The sequence below is a fragment of the Thamnophis elegans genome, chromosome 5 (assembly GCF_009769535.1).
Source record: "Thamnophis elegans isolate rThaEle1 chromosome 5, rThaEle1.pri, whole genome shotgun sequence".
NCBI lineage: Eukaryota > Metazoa > Chordata > Lepidosauria > Squamata > Colubridae > Thamnophis > Thamnophis elegans.
Window position 1 is genome coordinate 29,254,370 of NC_045545.1, and position 21,147 is coordinate 29,275,516.

The 21,147-nt window shown below is 43.4% G+C and overlaps 1 protein-coding gene across 2 annotated transcripts in view; it reads left to right on the top strand.

Moving 5' to 3' along the window:
• The first annotated feature begins 5,748 nt into the window (after positions 1–5,748).
• Positions 5,749–21,147, top strand: part of OMA1 (OMA1 zinc metallopeptidase) — a 34,875-nt gene continuing 19,476 nt past the window's right edge. The window contains exons 1-6 of one of the 2 annotated variants that reach the window (XM_032217336.1): positions 5,749–6,117; positions 9,012–9,511; positions 10,505–10,733; positions 16,009–16,182; positions 16,284–16,391; positions 17,525–17,653. In XM_032217336.1, coding sequence (XP_032073227.1) covers positions 9,036–9,511; positions 10,505–10,733; positions 16,009–16,182; positions 16,284–16,391; positions 17,525–17,653 — 1,116 coding nt within the window. In that variant the 5' untranslated portion in view covers positions 5,749–6,117; positions 9,012–9,035. Of the gene's footprint in view, positions 6,118–6,155; positions 6,229–9,011; positions 9,512–10,504; positions 10,734–16,008; positions 16,183–16,283; positions 16,392–17,524; positions 17,654–21,147 lie in introns of those variants that run through there. The other variant, XM_032217337.1, reaches the window with a different exon arrangement.

Consider the following 21,147-nt stretch of genomic DNA (forward strand, 5'->3'; position numbering starts at 1 on the left):
CTTTTTGATCAGTGAAAGGCTTCAGAGTTAAGAACTTCCTAATACTTTGGTTTTCTTGAACCAAGTGTCCTCTGATATTTGAAACTTCAACATCCATTAGTCCCACTCAGCATAATCAATGGCAACAGATAGTGGGAGCCATATACCAAGCATGAGCAACCATGGCCCTTTCTGATCTATGGACTTAAAACTCCCAGCTTCTGCTAAACAGCTTCTGCTTTACAAGGAAGTCATGTGGTGTGCTTTTCTTTTGGTGGCAACACTCCATGATTATTTTAAACATGGGGAAAAAATCTTAATGTTGCAGGCCAAGGGTGTTGGAAGTCAAAATCCAATGTATTTGGAAATTAGCATGTTAAGGAATTTCCAACCTATTAGAAGGTCTAAGGAAGTCAAGTTGTGCAACCGTACATATCCATTAGATCAGTGTTTCTCAACCTTGGCAACTTGAAGATGTCCGGACTTCAACTCCCAGAATTCCCCAGCCAGCTGGCTGGGGAATTCTGGGAGTTGAAGTCCGGACATCTTCAAGTTGCCAAGGTTGAGAAACACTGCATTAGATGTATATATCCCCATCTTTCCTTCAGCTCAAGGCAGCACACTTAACAGTTTTTATTTATTAAACTACATGATTATAGCCTAAATATAGAAAAGTTTTAAAAAAAATACAGTACCCAGACCATGAAAACCTGCTCATGCCTGAATTACATACCGTACATCTGAGGAAACAATCAGATGCAAAACTTTATAATTGGCATAGTGATGGCACAAAATTTAGGTATAATTGTGGGACTTCCCAATCAGGATCTTTTAGTAGGTAGACAACCATGACGTGGTCTCAATAATTAGCACACATTATTTTCTCTAATTTCCCCCCATAAAGATGATGTGAGATGATTGGGCCAAGAAATACAACTGCTCAAATTTATTCAGTAAGTATGGATCATGGTAGGTATAAACCTGGACTCCCTACACCTATACTAATTACTAGTTCCTCACAGATCAGAGGACAGTTTCAGACCTTTTTCATCCTCTCTTCAAAATAAAGGTGGTTTCCTCATTAAAATTCGAGAACAGGCACTGCTTATAATGACTACTTACAATGTCTTTTGATCTAGCTGTCTATTTAAAGAAAAATGCACTAATAAATTTCTAATTGTATGACTACACATGCCACATTTACATAAAAAGTAGTATTCATGTTTGTATTTAGTAAAATTATCCTATAATTATCTATGTTACATTTGGTGACTAGCTTAGAATTGTAATAAATAGGTTTGTCAATCAGGGGTGTTTTTAAAAAAAAAAAAAACGGGTGCAAAATTATTTAAATTGCCAAATTATTTGATTTAATTGCAAGCCACAGAGAGTTACCTTGATGGGCAGCCCATACATTTTATAAATGGTAAATAAATAATAAACCCCATTAGGTATACCAGGGGTGGGTTGCTAATCCTGTTCCAACCGGTTCAGTTGGAACAGGGCCGGCGGCGTCCTCGTGCACGCGCGCAGTTCACGCATGCGTCTTAGTGCCTGCGCGATGCTCTAGCTGCTCACAGGGACTCACGCAGGCGCTGTATGTGCCATCCAGCTCCTCGCGGAGAATCGCACAGGCGCTGTATGTGCCATGCGCCTGCGTGGAAGCGCAGAAGCCTTCAAAGACCGGTAAGGAGCGCGGGCGGGCGGGTGGGCCCTTTGCTGTTCTCGGAAGTTACTTACTTCTGGGTTCGCCGACCAACCGGTTCGCGAGGACCGCCACGAACCGGTTGAAATCCACCCCTGAGGTATACATAATATGCCCACAGGTGATGTAGAATACCAGGTACATGAACAAAAGATTCAAATTTTAATCAAGGTGACCAAATAAACCATGGATATTTAATATTAGCATCACACATAGGTTTCCTGATTTTACTTAAGTATAAACTAAGGTGACCAGATTTTAACATTGGTAAAGTGGGACACCACTGACCGGGGGGTGTGTGTTCTTGATTAAAAATTTGGTCTATATGCCGCCTCCTCCTCCAACAGAACCACCACATTTGCTGCCCAGCGCTGCGGCTGAGGTGAAGCCACCAAAGCTCCTGCTGGTGCCCCCATCCGTGGCAGCGGCAGCACTGTCTGTCCCTCCACTCGGAGCACCTGAGCTGGGCACCACGTTACCCCTGCCGCCGCTGCCTCCAACAGAACCACATTTGCCACCCGGCGCTGCGGCTGAGGTGAAGCCGCCAAAGCTCCCGCTGGTGCACCTGCACATGGCAGCGCCGCCACCGCCTCCCCCTCCACTCGGACCACCTGAGCTGGGCACTGCATTACCACTGCTGCCGCCGCCTCCAACAGAACCACCACATTTGCCGCCCAGGACTGTCCCGCCAAAAGCGGGACGTCTGGTCACTTTAGTATAAACAGCTTCTCATGGGAAACAAGCCTTTTTTTTTGGCAATCCCAGCTATCACAAGTTAAACAAAATGTGCTAATTTTAGAAACTGGACACTGAAGAAAAGATTTTAAGCAGAAGAGAAAAAAAACCCACAAGCCATTGGTCTGATTAGAGCTGTTTATACTAGTGACCAGATGTCCAGCTTTTGGCGGGACAGTCCCAATTTTTAATAATTTGTCCCGCGTCCCGCAGCATTTTTAAAAAGTCCGGATTTTTCACGCAGCCTTGCAGGTGGCAAGAAAACGCCACGCAGCAGTTTGCAAGTGCCGCGCAGTGATTTCTACTGTCACAGACTCCAGAAACTGGGGATGTCCTTTGCAGGCAGCTAGAACTGGCCGCCCGCAAAGGATCTCCTTGGACTTGTTTTGATGAGCGTGGGGCGACTGACGGTAGTTAGTGCTGGCCGCACCTGCTCAAACTATCGTCAGTCGCGCCATGTTCAGTGACCAGATTTTAGCATTGGTAAAGCGGCAGGGAGGTGCAGTCAGGGGAGGCAGGGCCTCACCACTGTCATCCTGAAAAGAAAAAGAAATAGAAGGAAAAAGGCTAAGGTAGTTGGTGGGTAACTCAGCTTAGTGCTTAACTGCAGGGGAGGTGAGAAAAAGGCTGAGCTAGTTGCTGCCAGAGTCACAGTGGATGACGCTTAGTGCTTAACTGTTTAAAAAAGCCTCTAAAAAAGTGCCCTCTACAGGAGGAGGCAGGAGAACCACATGCTTCATTTAGACTATCTTTATGATCACTTGAGCAGAGTTAAGCAAGGGTTAAAAGGTGAAAAATTCCTTATGCAAAGGAGGGACGTGGTTCTCTCGCCTCCTCCTGCAGAGGGCACTTTTTTAAGAGGCTTTTTTAAAAACAGTTAAGCAGAGTCATCCACATGGTTACTCTAGCAGCAACTATCCCAGCCTGGCTAGAGCAGCTCTTGCCTTTTTCTTTTTACATTTTCACATTTTCATTGTGGCAGACAAGAGGAGAGTTGAAATCCTCTGTGACACAGCTGGAAAAGGTATGTGGGTCAGAGGGAGAGAGGGGGGAGCAATTCAAAATTATTGTAATTTGTAATTAATTTTTTATTGTGAGTAATTTGTGTGTGTGTTTGTGTGCATGTCTCTCTCAATTTGAGAGAGAGTTCGTTTGAGAAGAGAGGGAAGGGGGAGAGGCAGGGAGGGCAGCCTTGTTGGAGAAGAGAGGGGAAGCCCGCCAGCAGAAGCGGGTCTTTTACCCGCCTCTACTGGCGGGCTGGTGTTTTCTTTCTTTTGCCTGCTGTGCCCCCCTTCCCTTTCTCCTCTCCCCCCCACCGGGAGCCCCATCCTGATCCCCTCTCCCTTTCCTCCTCCTCCTCTCCCCTTTCTTCACCGGCTGCTGCCTCGCCCCTGCCTCCTCTATTCCCGCCACTGTGTCCAACAGAGGCGTCTCGCGTCTATGGTGGACAAAAATGCGAGACGCCTCTGTTGGGGACAGCTGCGGGGGCGCTGCTTCTCGCTGCTGCCACGCTCTGCCGCCTCACCCCCCGCCTCCTACGTCCCTGCCGCTGTGTCCAAGAGAGGCGTCTCGCGTCTATGGAAGACATAAACGCGAGATGCCTCTGTCGGGGACAGCTGCGGGGACGCTGCTTCTCGCCGCTGCCGCGCTTTGCCGCCTCGCCTCCTCTGTCCCCGCCGCTGTGTCCAAGAGAGGCGTCTTGCGTCTATGGCGGACATAAACGTGAGACGCCCCTGTTGGGTACAGTTGTGGGGATGCTGCTTCTCGCCGCCGCCGCACTCCGCTGCCTCGCCCCCTGCCTCCTCCGTCCCCATTGCTGTGTCCAACAGAGGCGTCTCATGTCTATGGCGGACATAAACACGAGACACCTCTGTTGGGAACAGCTGCAGGGATGCTGCTTCTTGCCGCCGCCACGCTCTTGCTTCACCAACCGTAAATCTCACCGCACGTCACTGTAAAACGGGACACCATTGACGGGGGTGGGTGGGTTCTTGATTAATTTTTTTTAAAAAAATCAGGACTTTTTAAAAACGCCGCGGGACACAGGACAAATTGTTAAAAGCGGGATGTCTGGTTACCTTACTTTATTCGGAGTAACACTGTTTCCTAAATGTTGCTTGTTTTCATTTGTAAAGGCAAGAAGTTTAAAGAAAGCAACAGTACGGAAATCTGATCTTAAAAAACAGCCTGTAGGCAACGTGCACATTTCTCACCTCTGATTGTCATTTTTTTTACTTTACAAGGGCTTTTATATTTTTCTCAACTTGCACAACATTTGAGTTGGTCCTAATAAAGATGATCCGACTAGGGATTAGAGATATAGAGAAATATTCTTCATCTTTCCTTGTATTTAAACTAGAATGATAACTACTGTGGGACGTTATCATCCAGCCCTCTCCCAGAAAAATGAAATATCGTAGGAAATATTGAAAAGACAGAATATTTCTCTGGATATGAAAAGAAACATGTTTTAAAAGACAGAATAGTTGCCTGTAGCTTCCTGCGCATCCCCACTGTTAATGGGCCATTAAGAAGGCCAAGCTAGTCCCTTTTACATAATAAAGACTTCTCCACTGCAGCCCCAGGGGGGATGGGAGTAAAGGCATGATAATATTGGCCCTTTACTCAACTGACCATATGGCATCTGAGAACTCAACTAAACCTGGATTCAAAACACAGCCCAGAGAGTTGCCCCTGCATGGCCCTATAGGAGTCTGACAACCAATCAGAATATATTTCTTACACAGGAACAGGAAACAGAGAGGTGGGACTGAACAGGTTATAAAAAGCCTAGAAAGCCCCTCCCTCAGCCCTTCTCTTCTTCTCCACCAACCTTGAAGTATGTGATCACCTTTTCTGTTCAGGGCTCAAGCTACTGGCCCTGTCCAGCAATAAACCATCTTTCCAAGCAGCCTCCATGTCTCCACTGTCTTTTTCCCCACTTGGAGCCAAACCCAGAAGGACATTTCTTTCATCACTATATTATCTATACATAACAGTATATATAAATGTAAAAAAAACTGTGGATATAAACTGGTATAGAGTTGTTGTAAAGATGAAATTGTGATGTAAAATGAAGAAAACTGTATAATAAAAATATTAAAAAAGAAAAGGACCCAGCATTTGTGAAGCTGGAATAAAATAAAAATGTTGCTGCAACGGCAAGGCAGGTCGGGTAATGAAGGACATTTCCAGGGCCAGGCAGCCCTGTCCTGGCAATAAACTAAGCAAGGAGGTGCAGTGACCAAGCCCTGGCATGCCAAAGTAAGCTTTGCTGCCGGTCCCTCCTGCGTGCCCTTAGCCACCAGCGCGCGAGTCGAGAGGCTTTCCCTGCGACGCTCCGCCCTCCATCCCGGAAGGGAACCGAATTGAGGGGCCGGCTTCGGCCTTGAGCGCAGCCAAAGCCCTTGAACGGGACGGACGGACGGAGGGTGCGGCTTTAAGGCTCCGAGGAAACCGCCTCTTTTTTGGGTAGTGGGTCAAATGGGTTGTAAAGAGACTCGCCCCCGTGATCGCAATCCCTTCTTCCCGCGTCCCCTTTAAGACCCTTCGCCCGCGGCTAAGTCCTCTTGGTTTCGGGGAAAGCAGAACTTGAAAGACGAGCTGCAAAACTTTGGGCCCCTCCTCCTCTGCCGCCTCTGGCGCCTGGTCTCAGCCGTTTCCCCGGGCCGGATGGGTCCATCATTCCCACGTTGGTGGTAGGTGCCGAGTCTCCACGGGCGCCAGCGCTACCCGACTCCTCTCTCTCTCTCTCTCTCTTTCTCTCTCCACTTTGCGTCTCTACGTCCCATAAAGCAGCTTTTCTCCAAGTGAGTCTCTCCTTAGCCTCTGTTGGCTAAGTCCCGTCATTCCCAGCAGTCCCTGTTTGGGATGGTGGGTGGCATAGTAAGCATCCCTGGAGGGAAATATGGATCAAGGCAAGCTAACATATTAGACCAGATTCCAAAATGTGTTATTGCTACCATTATTATTTGTAATATTTATTTATTTAGTTAGTTTGTCAAACATGTAAAAGATAACAGGTATAAAGGTAAGTATGAACACAGTAAATGGGTGCGAATAAATGGAGAAAGTAGGACAGGGACATTAAATTAATAGCAGAGAATGTAGTTCTGTAGAGTCCTTGGTGCTCTCTGAGCTTGGTGGCATTTATCTTATTTATTAATTTTTTATGCTGCCCATCTCCCTTACAAGGTGATTCTGGGTGGCTTTACAGCTTATAAAACAAGTAAGTAGTTAAAAGATGAAATATTATTATTATTTCTTATTATTAAGAGCTATAGTAAAATCGAACTAAGAGAGCTAACAACCAGGGGAGGATGGGGAGGAGGTCTTCTTACCTGCTTAGCCATCTCCAGTAAGACCACCTCCCATTGGGGGCCCAGGCCAGCTGGCAAAGCCAGATGTTTCATTACCCAACTAGGTAACATCAGTATTGCACTGATGATGTGACCTAGGTGGATAATGAAATGTTTACAAGAAAAAGCTCAAGAGTACCAAGGATTCCACAAATCAATCCTGAACTATGAATATTCTCTTCTATTGGTAATTAGAATATTCTATTCTATTCTAATTGGTAACATTAGTTCTGTCTGACGTAGAAACAGACGGGATTTTTTTTTTCATAGACGTTACAAGAAAGTTGAAGAACCAGAAGGGCAAGCATACATGGTATTCCCCCTTTACAGTTTGGAGGTGCATGATTTGGCCCTTTGGTTGCATAATCTGTGCTGGAGATTATGTGGGTGTTTGTTCCCCACACTGGGTTTGGAATCTCAAAATGCAGATGTGCAAGTTCAGTAGGGTGATTCCTTTAATCATAGGTTCTACCTGTTTTAAGTACTGGCACCTTGCAGTCTAAAATACATGTTTGTGTGTTTAATGTTGAGAAAGGAAATGGAAATACGATAGTACTTGTTTTTAGTTCTCAATTGGTTTAATGGGTGACTTACTATATTGGTATGGAGTCTAGATAAATGTACTATCTGGTTTTTGCCTCACATAGATACTTTCCACATTGGAAAAAAGAAACTTTGGACAATGCCTGATTATCGTTTTGCTCGCTCTGCTAACCCTCCCCATCATCTTTTGACACTTTCACAGGCTATCTATATTTCCCCATGTTTCTCAGCATTTCCTTTAGCTAAAGTGCATTTTGAATATTGCCTCCTTTCTTTTAATGAGGGGAGTATTCCTTGAATTATAGGCAGCCTTGCTACACTTTAATGATCTATATAACAGGGCATTGTAAGGGCTTCACGGAATCTTACATCCCATTATATATACAGTTGTGTTTCATGAGATAGTAAAATATCTCATTCCGGTGGGTGGTGAATGAATGTTGGAGTAGAGAAATTGTAACTTGCGTAGCAACGAGTTTAAGGCTCCTCTGACCAATTCAGTTGGTTATTATATTAAGCCAGAATTTCATTATCCATGATTTGTTAAGCCATCTATTATGCAGAAACTTACTATAGTAGCAACCAATATGACTTCAGGCTTAGCACAAAATATAAATCCCTAAAAGGTATGAAATTAAGCCTGCTTGGAATCCCTAGTCTTTTATTTTCTTCCTGTCTCCTGTAACTTGTTTGTCTATTTGCTGTCATCCACTTTCTCCTTCCCTTAAACTCTGCTCTATTTTCTCTTTCACTACTTCTTCAGTCTTGCTTCCTGTTTCCAAAGTTCTGCTTTATTTATTAACTATTGTCATTTTTAATTGTGTTTAAAGGGATTAGCAGTTGTGAAACACTGTACTAAAATAATGGAACAAAATCTAAAATTACAAAGGTTGGAATCTAATTATGTCATACTATTGCATCCCCAGGAAGGGCAGGGATGCAGTCCTCCTTTCTCCTTTAGTTGTTGCGTGCTGTGAAAATTTGCTTTCTGTGTATGTGATGAATAACAAGGAGTGGTTTTGCCACACAAGCAGGATTCTAGTCATGGCTGTGTTGAAAGTTATGAAAAGTTAACTCAGACAAGCTGGTGATTCAACATCAGGAGTTTCCTTGTTTGGCCTTCTTGGCTTTTTCTTGGTCTCTAGATCATGTTGGACTGCAAATATACCTAATATGATGTATCCTAGAGCAACCTTTATGAATTAAAAATCCTATGAAGCATATTGTCCATGTTTACCTGCTGGTTTCTCAGAATGAACCCTGGGTCTGGCCCTTCTCTTTTTATACTTCTTGTTTGAGACCATGTTAGTGTTTTATTTATTTGTTTGTTTAATTTGAATGGATGCCTATCTCAGCAAGAGACTGATTTGTATTAAGACTTGTATTAAGTTATGTGCCCAAATGGTAGAATTCTGGTTTAATGTTGACTTATAAAGAGTGTAGATTTGGCTTGTAAACTGCTAACTATTCTTTGGAAACTAGTTAAAAATTAACTAGTGGAATTTTTATTCCTGTCTTTAGAAACAAAATTTATGAATCCTGGAATGATTGTCCAAGACCAGGCAGTTTTATCATGTAGCACTCAGAGTCAGCCATATATGAATTAATTGATTTGTTTTCCCTCTTTGTATTACATGCTTACAAATTCATTCTTTCTTTTGTAACATTACATTTTGATTGTCTTCATTTAGATATCAAAACTCAACGACAGAGAGATGGCTTCCTTTGGTGGCTCAAGAAACTGTATTTTAAATCAGTTGGCATCTTCAATTAATTGGAGAAAGTGCATTAATCCTTACACATTTTCCAGTAAAGCTTTAAATGGAGCCCAACATCAACTGACAAAGTGTCAAGCATGGAATAAAAAGAACAGCATTAGATTTTATTTCTGGAATGACAATTCCAGAATCTATGGAAACATGAATAGAACCCATCGATTGCCTCTGGATCCTAAAGATACAACCAGATGCAGCTATTTTAGAAGGCCTTGTATACTCACTCAGCAAAAGGCAAGGAGAAAATGTGTACTATTTGGAGCTATCATGTCTCAAAAATTACAAGACGTTGCTACTCAGAATATCCAGATCTTCAGATGCTTTCACAGATCATCAATACTGAAAGCTGCTCCAGCTGCACTCTTACTGATGATCTTGAAGCCAGTGCAAAAGCTTTTTGCTATCATCCTTGGGAGGTAACCAATCAACATTGTCCTGGTCAAAGAGAAAAAAAGTAGGAATAATTGGTTGTAAAGTTTGGCGTGTTTACAAAGGAGCAGTTGTGATAAAAGTCCATGGTATGCAAGAAAATAATCTTGAGTTTCTTGTAGCTCTTTTAAAGTTACTGAGATAGCTCATCATATGGTAGCATTTTAGTCTTGGGTGAAAAGCAGAAGAAAACAGCTCACTGCTGCTTGGATCGGTCAGTTGTTGAGTCTGCATCAGTCACACGTATCATCTTTATTGCTAAGAATTTGAGATATGAAATTAGTTCCCAGTTTGTTCTGTAGAATCCAACTTGGATTGCTAGAAGTTCCAGCCAGTTTCTTTACTTGGGTTTATAGGAGCGTCCCTCTGTTAAGTTCTCATGCACTGAATAAGGTGTATTATTTGTTAATTTGGAGAAAAATACATAGAAATACTAAACATACGTCCTAAATATTTAAAATTCCAACCAGTTTGTGGTTTAAATATAGATTATTATTCTACTTCTAATAATTTGTATATGTTGCAGACTCTGGGGTTACATTTTGAATTAAACTATAGTGTGGTTTGTTTAATTGTCTCAAGGGCCAGTGCAAATCTTAAATTGTTTATTTTGTTTGGTATGTTTAAACCATAGTTAAGTATAAAATAAACACTTATTTTACTAGGGCAAATTTACCTAAGAACATGTTTCTTCATATTATAGATAAGTAATTTAAAGTATGATAAAATAAATATTCATTCTTTTATAGAGACTCAGTGACTACCAATTTGTAAATCTTGCTTTGCAATCCTTAGGTGGAATTGGCAGGATATTGATTTATTGTGCTATAGTGAGAAACAATTGCACTTTATTTGTTTTTGACTTCATAACAGGCAAGTTAGTTGTGAACCTCTCATCTGGATAAAATCTATATCCAAGATTATATATTTTAGCAATCTAGGGGCAGTTGTTTGAAAATTATAATATTTGTGTCTTCTAGGAGTATAAGAAAATGGTGGCATGCACTTCCTCCAAACAAGAAGGAGTTATTTAAAGAAGCTTTGAGAAGAAATAGATGGAAGATAACTCTTGGAATTTCTAGCTTGGGAGTTGTATTTATTCTTTTTTATTTTACGCATTTGGAGGAGACACCAATAACTGGACGCACTCGGCTTGTAGTATTTCACAAGGATCAGTTTGCAGAAATGACGGAAATGGAGTATGACATGGTAGGTAATTACTAAGGTAAACAGAATCTTTGTTTCTTGTTTCTTTAGAATGGCCTTTTTTCTCAAAGTGCTATAATATATGAAGTACAATGAGTCCATCCATTTAATATAGTATTGTGTAATTCTGGTAGACTTAGTGTTTTGGCTTTAACTGTTTCAATTTATAATCAGGGGTAGGCTTCAAAAATTTCAGCAATGGGTTCTCTGCCGGATTGCTGGGTGGGCATGGTCATGGTGGGCATGGCCTAGTGGATTTCGTTTTCACCTTCCCCAGGCTCCGGAGGCTTTCCTCAAGCCTCTAGGAGGGCAAAAACTGCCTCCTCCAGGCTCTGGACTTCTGGAGCTTCCGGTAAGCCAATTTTTTCCCCTCCCTGAGCGGGCCCTGCATTTATCTTGCATCCTTGCCATGTGGAAACTCCTGGGAGGGGAGGGGAGGGGTGGTGTGGGAGGAACAGGACAGGATGGGGTGGGGTGGGCAGGGCCAGCCAGGGGTGGGATTTGGAGGTTTTCTGAACTGGCCATAATGTTAGCTACGGGTTCTCCCAAACCCGGGGGTCCCCTTAGCAGCCCACCCCTGTTTATAATCCACAGACATTGTTATATTATAACAACTACTCTCCCATTATTGCTGACTAGAAATAATGATAATTATTTAACATCTGAAAAGACATATGCTCCTTTTTTAGAGAAAATATGTCTTTGCAAACTTTCAATTATATCAAAATCAGGGTTGGTAAAAATTAAGGGCATTCTTTTGCTACCATGCCCTTCTTGGCTTGTGAAAGTGGCTCGGAACGCGTAGTGTGGGTGGATTCTAGCAGTGGTAAATTCTTCTTTCAGTAGGGAAAAATTGTTCCTTTGCATCTTAAGAAGCCATCACTGGACCCCATGACACTGGACAAACTTTCACCCAGCACCGTTTTGCGGTGGTTCTCCACCTACCTCTCGGACAGGTCGCAGTCGGTGTTGGTCGGAGGGCAGAGATCAACCCCAAGGCCCCTCAAATATGGGGTGCCACAGGGTTCGGTCCTGTCCCCCCTCCTATTTAACATCTACATGAAGCCGCTGGGTGAGATCATACGCCGGCACGGGATTAAGTATCACCAATATGCAGACGATACGCAGCTGTATCTGTCTGCCCCGTGCCAACTCAGTGAAGCAGTAGAAGTGATGTGCCAGTGCCTGGAGGCTGTTAGAGTCTGGATAGGAGCAAACAAGTTGGCACTCAATCCAGACAAGACCGAGTGGCTTCTGATGTTCCCTCCCAAAGATTGTCCAACTGTTCCATCTCTCAGGCTGGGGGGCGAAATTATACGCCCCTCAGAGTGGATTCGCAATTTGGGAGTCCTCCTGGACCCACAGCTGACTCTAGAACACCATCTGTCGGCTGTGACCAGGGGGACCTTTGCCCAGGTTCGCCTGGTGCACCAATTGCGACCCTACCTGGATCGGGAGGCCCTTCAGACAGTCACTCACGCTCTTGTGACCTCAAGACTGGATTATTGTAATGCACCCTACATGGGGCTGCCCTTGAAGAGTGTTTGAAGACTCCAATTAGTCCAGAATGCAGCCGCGCGAGCGATTGTGGGTGCACCAAGGTACACCCACGTTACACCTATCCTCCGCGAGCTGCACTGGCTACCTATTAGTTTCCGAATCCGCTTCAAGGTGCCGGTCGCTACCTATAAAGCTCTACATGGCATCGGACCTGGGTACCTGAGAGACTGCCTCCTGCCGATTACCTCTCTCAGACCAATTAGATCGCACAGGTTGGGTCTCCTCTGGATTCCATCTGCCAGCCAATGTCGGCTGGCGACTCCCCGGGGGAAAGCCTTCTCTGTTGCAGCTCCGGCCCTCTGGAACGAGCTCCCTGTTGAGATCCGGATCCTTACTACCCTCCCGGCCTTCCGCAAAGCCACCAAGTCCTGGCTGTTCCAGCAGGCTGGGGGGAGCTGAGAAGCATCTACCTCCACAGAAATTGTGAATGTTGGTTTTGTTTTTAATATGTTGTCTTTGTCTCGTTCCCCCCCTTTCCCTTGTCTTTTGTGAGCTGCCCGGAGTCCTCCGGGGGTGGGCGGCATACAAGACAAATAAACAAACAAAGAAACAAACAAACAAACAAATAAATAAATAAATAATTAAGTATCCATCCTCTCCTTTTTGAGGAAGGCGGTTAAGAGAATGGGTATGCAGCAACTTCAGAGGACTTGGATGAATTATCTGCAATTTTTTCCCCAGTCAGAATTTAGACCTGGATACGGTATGGAATTGGCATTGGTTGTGCTTTTGGATGATGGTGGTATGAGCAGGATGGTGGCTTTGTGTCCATCCTGGTTGCTTTCAATAACATCAACTATGGTAGCCTTCTGGACCGACTCAGAAATTGAGGGTAGGTGGCATGGTGTTGTGCAGGTTCACCTCTTTTCTGCAGCGTTGGTTCCAGTCAATGGTGATTGCAGAAGAGAGATTCTGCCCTTTGTCCCTGCTATGGGGGATGCCAGAGCAATCAATACTCTCCCCTCTCCGATTTAAGATCTACATGAGTCCCCTGGATGAGCTCATCCATCGCCATGCGGTGAAGTATCATCCGTATGCTGATGACACTCAATTGGCTTGAAACTGATGATAAAATACTTTTTACTATTCCTTCATCTATTATTCTTTGTTTTAATTTGGTTTTTATACTTTTTAATATATTTATTAACTTGTTTCTAGCTCTGTTGTACGTTGCCCAGAATTGCTTGCTAGTGAGACGGGCAGTTGTATAAATTGGTTAAATAAATGAAAATAAGATCAATATCTGTAAAAAGTATGTTTAGACCCCTGCGAATCAGCTCTGGTTTAATTTTGAGGGTGATTCCAAGATGGTGTGTGATTCAGGTTTGTGGTTTGAACTTCCTTGATTTCAGCTGCCTTGAGTTTCTGCTTGAAAAAAGTTAATCATAAACTATAAAGCACTGGTGGGTGTTTTTTTATAGAATGCTGTGAAAATATCAGGATTTGAACAGACTTTGTTTTGTAACCTTGACATTTTGAAATATGCTCTTTGTACCTGTTTTGAGGCAGTAACAGCAAAGATAGCAGAAAGCACAGAAGCCACCATGTTCTCCAGCAAAGGGTCTACTTTACGCTAAACCAATGCAAAAATCATCCTTCACAGAAACTCTTGGGGAAAACACTCTTGATTTTCCACTTGCTTTTCTGGGACATGCAGCTTAATATAAGATTCGCCCCTGATTTGGTCTTTTGGATGATTGTTTTGCTCTCTCTGATCACTGGGTTTTCAAAATACCAGGGAAGTTGGTGTGGCTGTTTGACAAGTTTAAGCCACTCCTAGGGAAGATTTCATCACCTCTGGCTTCAGTTGAATGTCAGACTGGGTGAGGCATATTGACAGAGTTTGGCCTTCCCTAACAAGCAAGATTTAGTAGAAAACCACTGACTTGAGTCAGGAAATTATAGTTTTGCTGCCTCTGATTACTAAGCTTTATAAGGTGCCAAGAGCATTGGAAAGGTTGGTTCCTACAATTTCTAGCTAAACTTGGTTACGTCAGGATTGTGTCTTGACTTACATGTTAAGTGTTTATCTCTCCGGAACTGTTGCCTCTGAATCACAATGCAACAGTGAAATACAAAGCCACAGAGATATGCAGGGCAGGGGAAAAAGTAACCCCAGTAATTTTGTCTCCGTCTGTTCATTTACCTTGGCTTACACTCAATTATTGTCCAGAAGCTTAAATTTGCCTGACCAAAAAGAATTTAAAAATAAGGTTTGATCCAACTGGATAGGTCAAAATGCTGAAAGCTGAATTGAGCTTTCTGTTGTAGAAGCACAGCTTCTTGTTGTTTGGGGAGAAATTGTTACATGATACCCTTGAGGCAAGACACCATTTTTATGTGCTGCAGAAGTCGGAGGCTATGGGAGGCAGTTGGAAGAAAATTATTATTTGCAGCAAGAATTCTCCCTTCTTCTGCTTATCTCTCTTGGTTGCCCTGCAGGATTTGAGTGGCATTTATCTGCATATATGATGACTGCCTTCTGTGTGGTGAAGGCTTCAATTGGTAATAGAAGTGGAAGGAAGAGAAAATGAAGAGAATGAGAGGAACAAAGAACTTAAAGCATCAAAGAAGAAGCTACTTTATAAAGGCACTTGAATACAATGGTGGTTTCTGATTTTTAGCATTTCCGAACAGGGTTTTGTAATGAGAACCATTGTTCCACCTTCATTATTAAGCCAATTTAGTGGATCAATTAGCTTGGCACCTTCTTTGATACATAACAGTTCAGGGTGTTAAACAGACAGCTTTTTCACCTGTGCTGCTTGTGATTAATTTGAAATACAGGGGAAGGGTATGGAACTGAATCGTAGCTACTATAAGCCTGTGTTTCCTTTTGATTTTAAAGATTGTTCGTATTGGTAGGTTACATTTGGTAGAGACTGTGGGGAGGGGGACATGGTGTGTCTAAGTGATGTAAACAGCATTGCAGTCTCATTAAACAAGTCCTACAGGGATGCGGTAGCTCAGTGGCTAAGACGCTAAGGTTGTCGATCAAAAAAGTCGGCAGTTCAGTGGTTCAAATCCCTAGCGCCATATAACAGTGTGAGCTCCAGTTACCAGTTACCTAGCAGTTCGAAAACATGTAAAAATGCAAGTAGAAAAATAGGAACTACTTTGGTGGGAAAGTAAGCATGCGCCTTTGGTATTTAGTAATGCTAGTCACATGATCATGGAGATGTATTTGGACAGTGTTAGCTCTTTGGCTTTGAAATGGAGATGAGCACTGCCCCCTAGAGTCGGGAACGACTAGCACATATGTGGGAGGGGAACCTTTACCTTTACCCCTTATCTGATGTGTTGTGATGAAAGCTGTAAGAACGAGTAGACCTAAGGTATCCAATCTTGGCAACTTTAAGACTTATGGACTTCAATGTTGGCTGGGGAATTCTGGAAGTTGAGGTCTTAAAGTTACCAAGGTTACATATCTCTGATGTGGATACTACTCTGTAAAGAAGCTTTAGTTTGTTTTACCAATGTAAAAAAACCTACTTCCCCATAAAAGCACTCTATTCAAATCCCTAAACTTTATCTTAAGCAGACTGTGGCATGATGGATAGCATTTTTCTTCTGAATAATATTATCTCTTTTGTTTATTACATCTCCTTCATAGATATTCATATCTGTGTTGCAGTTTGAGTCATTTGGGACAATTAATGTACTGTCCTTTTTTCCCCCTCCCCTTTTTCACACCCACCTTCTTTTTTAAATATTTCAGTGGATGCTACAATTTCAGAATCAAATGCTGCCAGAAAAAGACCCTCGTTACCAGGTGGTCAAGAAAGTTGTCACTCATTTAACTGAAAGCAACAAGGACATTCCAGGATTCTCTGAAATTACCTGGACTATCCATGTGGTAGAAGAGCCTAACATTAATGCTTTTGTACTTCCAGTAAGTAATAACTGAAAAGAAACGACGCATAATTAAGAGGGAGAGAGGGAGAAAATACCTAATGGCTTGTCTAAATGCTTATTTTATCCTTTTGCCTACAGAATGGACAAGTGTTCGTTTTCACTGGTTTGCTAAGTGCCGTGTCAGATATCAATCAGCTTTCATTCATTTTGGGACATGAAATTGCTCATGTTATTCTGGGACATGCTGTAAGTTTTGTTTAGTTGGTTTTTAAAAAAAAGAAATGTTAACCCAAAAATTGTTCCATCAGGATAAATGTAACTGCCACAGTCAAGACTGCCATATTTTCTGCATTGAAAGACTGATACTTTGCATTAAGAAACTGGGTTAGTCTTAATCACTTAGTTCACCCTAGACAAGGTGCAAAATGTTTCAAGGTTAAAACACTTACTTTTGAGTTTGAAGCCATTCTTAAAAGTGAATTATAGGTAACTAGCTGATAATCTGGCGTTGCTCAGGTATTTATTTATCCTAACCCTGTATTAGACAAGAAAAGCTCTGCTTTCGAGGGCAATTAAATGAGTTCCAAATGTTTCACCTGTGCCCCCAGAAGCATCAAGAAAAATGATAGCACCTTAATTTCTAATGTTGGATTTTCCCCCTTACCAGAGGGAGCCCCCTTGTGGAATACTGTGAAGCCATTACCATGGCCACTCCACTCCACTCCACAGTAGAAGCCATTTTATGACACAACAGGCTGTATCTTAACAGAATACACACCCTGAGAGGTGTTAGGGGTGACCTACCTCCACAGCATTTGTTTCCAGAGAGTAAGACATGTGTGTACCAAGTTTAGTTGAAATTGCTTGAGGCGTTCCAGAGTTATGCTGGAACACACACACACACACACACACACTCACTCACACACACACACACACACACACACATATACACAAACACACAGCCATTTTTATAATATAGAAGATATGGCTTGTAGGGAGAATATGAGAAGGGAGCAAGTGCCCTCCTACTTGGTAAGCTTTCTGAATGCATTTGAGTGGCCACTGTGACATCAAATGTTTGTGTTAGACGGACTATTGGACTGATTCAGCAGAAATTTTCTTATGTTCTTAAACTAATTGCCAGATGGTTGGTGCATATTTCACCCCCATCATTTTGACAAGCATAGGTAAGCTGAACCTTCTGCTAAATCTTCTTTTTAAGGTAATTTGATTGTCTCTTTTGGACTGTCATTGTTAATGAGGGAAAAATACTTTAAACAACATCCTTATAGTTTTATTTCTGGACTAAAATATAGGAAAAACTGAACGATGAGAGAAGAATTAAAACAATATCTTTATTTCCCCCCCTTCGTTTCAAGGCAGAAAAGGCAAGTCTGATGCACTTCCTGGACTTCTTCTCCCTTATTTTGCTCACCATGATTTGGGCTGTCTGTCCTCAAGACAGTTTAGCTGTGATAGGCCAGTGGATCCAAAGCAGGTTTCAAGAGGTAAGTTAACCAAGTTCCTGCAGTGTATCTTTAACATTTCAGTTTGACTAATTCCCAGATTAGTTTGAAAACGCTTCTGTCTCAGATATGCCAGATCCTGTTGGAAACAAGATGCTGCGAACAGTAGATTCATGTCTGATCCAGAGGGCTATTGCCTTTCAGAATGCTGGGCGAAACTATAGATTAGCTTCTGTGAACAGCTGATACTGCAAGTCTTGGCACTTTCCTCCGTAGGCTGGTGTGAAGAATGTGATCTCCCTGATTAAAAATTAATGAGTACGGATATGAAACAAGATCTCATCTGTGACCTATTTCTTTTTTTATCAGATTGCTTCTATTTTGATCCATAGTGGATCGTGATATTTTTCTTTGATGAGTAACAATCCTCAGCCTCAAATGCTGTCTCTTTCACCTTTGTTTTACCCACACTAATTCATTCTTTTGACGTATATGGCAAAGAACTAGAACTAGCATGTCTGGGAATCCTGTTGTCTGCTAAAAACCTGGCTGTTCTGGCAGGCCTGGGGCTGTTGACCCATGAATGAGGTCCAGCCCCTAAGTAAGTCGAGTGTATGGTGTGTTCCTTTTAAATTGTTCTCGTTTTTCCCCTATTTTTTTATTTTTGTTTTATCCCTGTATTTGTAAGCCGCCCGGAGTCCTACGGGATTGGGCGTCATATAAGTTTATTAAATTACGAATCACGAATTAATTTGTAGGGCACATCGTGCATACCTCATTAGATTATTCAGTATTTGTTTATTTGTATCCTGATTTTATTGTTTTTGCAACTAACTAAGGGTGGCAAATATATCCAGCACACCTTCCTCTTCCTATATTCCCCAGAACAACGGCCCTGTGAGATGGGTTAGACTGAGACAGAGTGATTGGTCCAAAGTCACCCTGCTAGCTTTCATGGCTAAGGCAGGACTAGAACTTACAATCTCCTGCTTTCTAACCTGGAGTCTTAACCACTAGGCCACACTACCTCTCTTCTTTGAAGCAGTGGACTAATTCATGAAAGACACTATATGCAGTATTTCAGTGAGGTTTATGGCTGGTGAGGCAAGCGGGACGCCTCTATGTCGGACATAGCGGCAGGTGGCGCCTCTTGAAAGCAGGCAAAAGCCGCCCTGCCGCTATGTCCGACATAGAGGCATCGTGCCTCTATGTCGGACATAGCGCCGGGGCGTCCAAGGGAGCAGACCCAGGAAGATCACCTGCCCGGCTTCGTGCACTTGTACCAAAGATAACACGCTCTGTGACAATGCCCGGGCGATCCCTTGCACCGTGCCGCCCGACATTACCTCCCTGTAAGGGGGCTGTAAGCACTTGGGAGGATGGGGGGGACACGCTTATCGCTGGATTGCGCAGAGGGTCTGGGGTGGGGAGTGGGCACACCGTCTGTCCGGCAGGAAGACCCGCTGGGATTGCAAAGGGAGCCGCTGGGATGGGGGAGGAGGAAGAGCAGGTAAGGGGTGTCGGAGCTGGACTAGAAGTTGGATCCCTCCGTGCGTTTCTCTGAATGCGATGCCGTCTGTTTCTCGGTGGTGGCCATCCTCCCCCGCTAGAAATTGTCACCGGTTGACGGGGGAGGACGGACGGGACAGATAACCAGGTGACAAAAAAATTCCCCGACCGGCTCCGGTGCTGTTAACCTCTGCTTTGCTTCCCCCCCCCCCATTTTGTCTCTAGCGCCAGGGCGGCTTTTGCCCACTTTCAAGAAAGCTTTCTTGAAAGCGGGCAAAAGCCGCCCCGCCGGCCCGGTGCTATGTCTGACATAGAGGCGGGATGCCTCTATGTCGGACATAGCGGCAGGGTGGCTTTTGCCTCTAGCGCCGGGGCGGCAGGGCGGCTTTTGCCCACTTTCAAGAAAGCTTTCTTGAAAGCAGGCAAAAGCTGCCCTGCTGCCCCGGTGCTATGGCTGACATAGAGGCGGGGGGCCTGTATGTTGGACATAGCGGCAGGGCGGCTTTTGCCTCTAGCGCCAGGGTGGCAGGGCGGCTTTTGCCCGCTTTCAAGAAAGCTTTCTTGAAAGCGGGCAAAAGCTGCCCTGCTGCCCCGGTGCTATGGCTGACATAGAGGCGGGGCGCCTCTATGTCGGACATAGCGCCGGGCATCCAAAAGTCCTGCCGCTATGTCCAAAAGCTCTGCTGCAGAGGCGAGTAAAACACATACACACGAACATACACAAATTACTTACAATAATACAATTACTTACAAATTACATTAATTTTGAATTCATCCCCCTCCCTCCGACCCACATACCTTTTCCAGCTGTTTCACAGAGGATTTCAACTCTGCTCTTGTCTTGATGAAAATGTAAAAATATAAAAGGAAAAAGGCAAGAGCTGCTGAGGTCAGGCTGGGCTAGCTGCTGCCAGAATCCCAAATGGATGACTCTGCTTAACTGTTTGAAAAAGCCTCTAAAAAAAACGCCCTCTACAGGAGAAGGCAAGAGAACCAAGTGCCTCATCTACATAAGGAATTTTTCGGCTTTTAACCCTTGCTTAACTCTGCTCGAGTGATCATAAAGTCAGACTAAATGAGGCACATGGTTCTCCCGCCTCCTCCTGTAGAGGGCACTTTTTTAGAGGCTTTTTTAAACAGTTAAGCACTAAGCAGAGTCATCCACTGTGACTCTGGCAGCAACTACTTCAGCCTTTTTCCTTTTACATTTTCCTTTTCTTTTCATGATGACAGTGGTGAGGCCCTGCCTCCCGTGACTGCACGTCACTGCCGTATTTTTCGGAGTATGAGATGCACCTCCCCCCCCCATAAGAGGATGGAAATGTTGGTGCGTCTTACAGCTGAATACAGCCATTTTTGGCCTCCCGAAGTTCCGCCCCCGCATCCCATTTTTGCCAAAAATGGACTGTTTTACGCAAAAATGGAGGCGGTTTTACCTTCCTCCTGTCCCCAGAAGCACTCTGCAGGTTCAGCAGGGCTGGAGGAAGGGATAAACGGCCCTGTTTTAAACAGGGGCGTTATTCCCTTCCTCCAGCCCTGCTGAAGCCTGCAGAGTGCTCCTGGGGACCGGGGAGGACAAAAACTTTTTTTTATTACTTAATTCTTCAAAATCTTGGTGTGTTTTATAAACCGGTATGTTTTATAGTCCAAAAAATACAGTATGTATGTGTGTGTGTGTGTGTGTGTCTGTCTGTTTGTCTACCTATCTATCTTTAACTTTTCAACTTTGGACTGTGAGAACTGAGAGGGAATGTAATATTCTTTGATTTTCTGTAATATTCTTTCAAATTCTCTGAAATAAGAACAGGGTTTAAGAAAAAAAAACTTTATTCCAGCAACTGCATATATTCTACTGAGTGATGTAAGGCTTTTCTAGAATCAATAATTTAAATTCAGTTGTAGCATTCTCATTTGTGGTGGTGTTAACTATTGGAACAATGGCGTGCAGTTTGTGGTTGAGCTGTCTTTTTTTATTTATGTTATTCCTTTAACCTGATCACCCAGAAATAATCCAGAACTTGGCTTCT